Source organism: Sipha flava, unplaced genomic scaffold (genome assembly GCF_003268045.1).
Source record: "Sipha flava isolate LNK unplaced genomic scaffold, YSA_version1 202_pilon_pilon, whole genome shotgun sequence".
NCBI classification, from domain to species: domain Eukaryota; kingdom Metazoa; phylum Arthropoda; class Insecta; order Hemiptera; family Aphididae; genus Sipha; species Sipha flava.
In genome coordinates this window covers 1,319,013-1,325,103 of record NW_020272797.1, presented here as the reverse complement: position 1 = coordinate 1,325,103, position 6,091 = coordinate 1,319,013, and the positions used below count along the sequence as shown (strand labels likewise).

Here is a 6,091-nt window from a genome sequence, read left to right as displayed (position 1 = left end):
TTTATCATTATCTAAGCTATAATTTATGTAAGTTAATACTAAATTAATATTCTAATTTGTATAAATTGAACAAGATTCAGCAGACAAATAGCAAAATATAATACAGTAGGATTTGTCCGATTAATTTAGAATTAAATTAGAAAATTTGACTACATGAGAAAATCTATATATTGAGTTATGATTTTGTTACAGGGCAACTTTCCTAGTTGATTAATAAGAAGGTATAATATTTTATAAGCACCACATTCCTTGGACCTAATTTTAGCTCCTGATTTTTTTTTTTTTTGAATATCTTAAATTTCAGGTTTTCAAAAAAAAATCTAACATGAACTAAAATTGATATGAATTAATTTATTTCAGGAGAAATGATGGCATAGTTGTGTAATGGATAGTTTAATTTTGATACTTCAACAATGAGTGCATTTACAAGGATACCAATAGATGGACACTATTTTTGGAAAATAAATATTTTTGATGTCTATCAATTTTCCACTGATCTACTTTTCATTCAAAACATTTATATTTAATAATCAATTACATAATTACTTTTTTTAAATACTATAATTTGTTGGAACCTATATGTAATCAGCTATTCTATGAAATTGTTTTGACAATCTTACAAACAAAATAAAATAATATTACTAAATTTTAAAAAAATTTTATTTTTAGAATTGTTATACAAAATTTAAAAGAACTTGAACAGCCATATAAATGGTAATTGCATATCCAACTCCCCAGGCTATACCTCTTGCTGGTTGTGGTAAAACAACCACAGCATAGACTATTGTATGAATTATTCTACTAGCTACGAATATTCTTATTAAACAAGCAGCAATGAAGAAATTTGGATTAGTTTGTAAGTATCCAAAACAAGCAATTATGAAGAACGGAATGTTTTCTAGATCGTTGAGATGAGCCCTAGAAATAAAAATTCAAATTAAACATTTCCATAAATGGTTAATTCTATACTTTAAACTATAGGTCATAAACTAGGTTTTTGTGGAAGTTTTGTGCAAAATCTATTATACTCACTTGAATACTAGATTAAATTTGAATTATATTAATATGAATCTTTAAATATTATTTTATTTTATTGCCTTAGCAATTATTTTCATGTTCATTTGATCAAAAATCATCCACATAACCAAACTTAGACTAATTTAAACAATATATTACAATATTATAGATATTTACCTTCTAACTCTTTCAACATCAACATCATCAAATCTAACTTTTGACCGTTTATTCAATATTGTGTCTTCAGGGTTAGCAAATACCTATTAAAAAATTAAATATTAATAACAGCTTTATTATACTAAAGATATTTATAGGTGATTTATATGATAATTGTAATTAAGTAAAAATAAGATTTTATTCATATATAATAGTTTTTATTGTTCATATTCACTATGTAATTTATAAAAAGTTAAAATCCTATAAACTCAAAATAAAACTAAGCAATATACAGTAGAAGCCGCTTATTAGGAACATTTTTGAACCAAGGTGAAATGTGTCAATTAACCAATTGGTTTTATTTATTATGAAAAAATGTATAATTCAAAAAAAATTATCTACTATGAAAAAAAAAATGTATATACTAATAAAAATTTGCGTTTATCGTTGTCTGTTGTTTTGCGTCAATTAATTTGATGATCAAGGTTTTGTAAGAATAATATTGCTCAAATATTGTTTCAAATAACCTGATTGATTAACAATGTTTTAATAAACAGCCAATCCATCCCTTGACATTTTGTTTGAATAACGCATTTGTATCAATTATCTGTGTTCCTAAAATCAAATTCTACTATATTTATAAGATTCATAGAATTATTATGTTATATAATTTGTACTAATATATTGTATAAAATACCATGTGAATATATATATAAATTTCTAATATCTACTCAAATAAAATTATGTATAGTAAAAAATAAGAATGTAAATTGTTTTATTTTATTAAAATTGGTAGAGGCATACTTGTCTACAAATATATTGATATAATCAATTGTTAATTTTATATAAATAAATATAATTAACTTAGAATTAAGTCTGAGTATTGCTTATGTAAAAAAAAAAAAAATTGATGTAGAATTTACATGTAAAGGACAGCAAAAACTAAGTTTGTCTAGGTGTGATTAAACACTTAAGCTAGACCTATATGTATATACAGTATGGGAAAAAAAATACAATTTAGTCTTGTAGATCTTATTTTAATTTTATTGACTTTTTCTTACATTCAATATGCACTATAATTCTATAGGTAATTTTTTATAGTATCATATACAAAAAAAATAAACTACATTGCTTTCTTCAGTGATTAATATACTTAATAAAGACTTCAAAATAAAAATAAAATTTTTTTTGACAAAAGATAATTGGTATATTTAAATAAAGATCAAAATATAAGAAAACTGGTTGATTACTGGTAGCAGTGGCGTAAACTGGGTGGTGCAAATGTGGCACTTGCAACACCACATCTAAAATGTGGTGGTGCAAAGATATGGTTTTGCACTACCAGAAAATTATTGAAATTTGTATACCTATATTATTTTCAAAAGCCAAGGAAATCAGCATACTGAAAAACAAAATTTGATTGTTTTTTTTTTTTTTTATTATTAATATTATAATAATAAAGGTTTTAATGCTAAAATAATTCAAAATTTATTTGTTATTTAAAGAAATATATGGGAAATTATATAGTTTATTGGGAAGAATTTTACTTAGGAAATTGAAAAATTGGTGTGTTGGAAATTATAAGTTGAGAATATACCTCTGTATCACCAGAAATTGGATACAATTTACGCCACTGACTGCTAGTATATTTGTTCTTGAAAAATCCAGTAAAAAATAATCAAATATAAATTTGAAAATAATTACTCTTCAGTACTTTGAACACATGCTATCAATTAGCTAAAATAATTAGTAATAATAAATCATAGATTATCACTTGACCCGAATCGAGAATAAAGTAGAAAAAGAGTTAAGGGATGATCAATCCTGGTTCAGAAAGAACAAAGATACTAGAGAGGCAATTTTAAGCTTAATATTGATAGGAAAACAAATATAATTTAATAAAAACACATTTATAGCGTTTATAGATCTGGAAAAGGCTTTTGATAATGTACCATGGAAAGAACTATTCTATACTTCGGAAGAAATTGGAGCTGACTATAGAGATAGAAGGATAATATATAATTTATACAGAGACTAATCAGCTACAATAAAAGTAACAAACAAAAAAGAGACAGCAATCATTTGGAAGGGTGTAAGACAGAATTGTCTACTATCGTCAATTCTATTTAACATATATATATCGAACAGCCTATTAAAGAAATAAAAGAAACACGGCACATAAATAATATGGGCAGAAAAGTGGGTGGCAAAATAATATCCTTCATAAAATTTGCTAACAATATTACACTACTAACAAATAATTAGCATGATTTGGAAAAAGCACTAGAAAAAATGACAAAGTGCTTCAAAAATATCATTAGATTATCAACTGGCAAAAAACTTAAGTTATGATGTGCTAAAAATAAGAACGAATCTTTAGAATAAATAGTCAAACAGGGAATAAACTGCTTAAACAAGTAGAACATTATAAATACCTAGGCAGTATAATCAACCAAGACGGAAGATGCATCATAGAAATAAGATCCAGAATCACACAGGCAAAGTCAGCATTTATGAAAAAAAAACATTTTTATGCCCCAATAACATGAGTATTAAGATGAGAAAACATTTCATAAAAGTATGTGGTACTCTATGGTTGCGAAATATGGATATTAAACAAGGCAGAACAACGAATACTCGAAAGATTTGAAATGTGGTGTTGGAGAAAGATGCTGAGAATGAGTTAGATAGAACACCATACCAACAAAAATATACTCAGTGAAATAGAGGTATGAAGAGAGATACTCAATGCCATGAGAATAAGACGATGGAACATGATGGGTCATATATTAAGACACAAAAATAAACTAAACCATAGAATAATAGAAGGGATAATTGAAGGTAAAAGAGACCGAGGACGTCCGAGAACTTTGTTTGTTTGGCAAAGGATCTGACAAATGATTGAACTGAAAAGGCTAGCTGAGAACAGAGAAGAGTGGAGAGCAAATATCCAATTGCAAAATCAACCTTAAAGGTTGAATACTAAAAAAAAGAAGATTACCACTAATTTATGTCAATTATCTTTTCTGATAACATGACAAAAAATATTTTCTACTGATGATACTTCACAAGGGTTTGTAATTCAGTTTCCTTACAACAGTTGATTACCAGTGTATGATGAAATTCATATAGTAAATAGTTGGTATAATGAAATGTACTTGTATAAGTACACTATACTTGGTACTTACAAATATTTAATGTAAACATTTTACACAAAACTAATAAACAGTCCTAATAATATTAAGTATAAACATGGAATACCTATAATTTTTTACCAATATAAAATGTATTATTAGAATAAATAATATTTTAATAATTATATTTATATATTTTCTTCATCAATTAAAATAAAATTAACAGTTAATATTAGGAACAATGTAATTATTGGTACAAAAGTAATATTAGACCAGCTACTACATACAAAAAGCGTTCAAAATCCATATTAAAAATGTAGCGTATTTAAATCTTAGAATTGTAAGTAATATATTGAAAGCATACTGAAAAACCGCATCTGACACCTAAATATAACAGCAGTTCCTTTATCACCTATATTCTATGCCAATAATAATAGGTAGATAACTTTTAATAAACTGTACTCTCATATCTAATCTGTTAGGTGAATCCACTTAATCATGAACATTAATAATGTTTAGTTACCAGCTTTGAGAATCGTTGCCTGGCCGTAAGCACAGCCATCGCCAAGACTTTCAGCACTAACACGGACGAATAGAATAGATAGATCTTGTACAGACCTTCGTCGATATCCAAAAACACCATTGTAATCTGTAGAGGAGCGTGTCGCTAAAAATTTAAAAATGTAACTAACGAATGTGCTAATGGCTCAAAGCTGCGCAGCACAATGAACTAATGAAAAACAAGACGGCTAATCACTAATAAAACGCGATGATAATATATATAACGATTATGAATATCAAGTGTCTTGACAATCTCACAGCTATTTGCCAGCAGTGAATAGTTCAACAGCAAATCGAATAGGATAGTGAAATAACTGGTTTTACGTTAAGCGTTTCTACACTTCCACACTTTTGTTTATTTGTTTATTACCTTGCGAAATATGCCCAATCGCGTAAGTTAATAATTTGACCGCTTGGAACACTAACGTCACTAAACCAACATTAATAATAAATTCCGTACCAACAGTGCCGTAAAAACCCAGTGTGCAGAGTGTGCATTGCAAACAGGCCCGGGGCCTCGTACTACATTATGTGGCATCAAAAGGTCAAATACTCAAAAACGTATCACAATAAGGAGCCTTAAGATTTTGTTTTGCCCACGGGCCTCGAGTAGTTTAACGACAGCACTGCGTACCAAAATATCATCAACCCGGTTGTGAATATCTATTTATTATTATGACTTATAAAAAATAAAATATAGCTATAAAAAAGTGAATAGATAATTCATTTTATTTCAAAAATTATTTATGATTTTTTTAAGTAAGCATTTTTTACGTGCATAATTTTATATATTTAGTGCATATAAATGCTTATATTTTTAGCTTTTTAAGGCATATTTCAAAGCAAAATTTGTCAATTTTAAGTGCATAAATGCATGCTTATTTAGGAATTTTTTAGGGGATGAACTTACGAATCCTGATTATAACCAATTAAACGATTAATTACGATGATATTATTAAATCATTTGCATCAAAACAGTCTCGCAAAAAAGTTTAAGAAAAATTATGAAGTTATAAATTAATTGAACATTTTTATTTTTCAAGTTGTTTTGTCATTTTAAAAATTGTTTTAAATAATATAATGGTTATTACTGAGTTTCATTTTATATTAATGTAAATATTCAGTACTACAATTGTGTAATATCAATAATGTAAAATATATTTTTCTGTTTTTTTTTTTTTTGGTGGGAGGACAAATTTTACGTTGCCCCTGGTAGCAATTTT

At 26.8% G+C, this 6,091-nt stretch overlaps 1 protein-coding gene across 1 annotated transcript; it reads right to left on the bottom strand.

Annotated features, from left to right (window-relative positions):
- Window positions 1–638: 638 nt before the first annotated feature.
- On the bottom strand, window positions 639–5,205 carry LOC112682335 (microsomal glutathione S-transferase 1-like). The gene is made up of 3 exons (XM_025552894.1): window positions 4,831–5,205; window positions 1,195–1,277; window positions 639–918 (listed from the first exon to the last, which is right to left on the bottom strand). The coding sequence occupies exons 1-3, from the start codon at window positions 4,948–4,950 to the stop codon at window positions 675–677; spliced, it is 447 nt and encodes a 148-aa protein (XP_025408679.1). The 5' UTR covers window positions 4,951–5,205; the 3' UTR covers window positions 639–674.
- Window positions 5,206–6,091: the final 886 nt, after the last annotated feature.

Excerpts from the sequence above, each read along its gene's own strand:
- LOC112682335 (XM_025552894.1), bottom strand. The coding sequence starts at position 4,950 with ATGGTGTTTTTGGATATCGACGAAGGTCTGTACAAGATCTATCTATTC. Across the intron at positions 1,278-4,830 it reads GGCAACGATTCTCAAAGCTG|GTATTTGCTAACCCTGAAGA; the intron begins GTAACTAAACAT and ends ATTTTTTAATAG. Across the intron at positions 919-1,194 it reads GATGTTGAAAGAGTTAGAAG|GGCTCATCTCAACGATCTAG; the intron begins GTAAATATCTAT and ends TTTTATTTCTAG.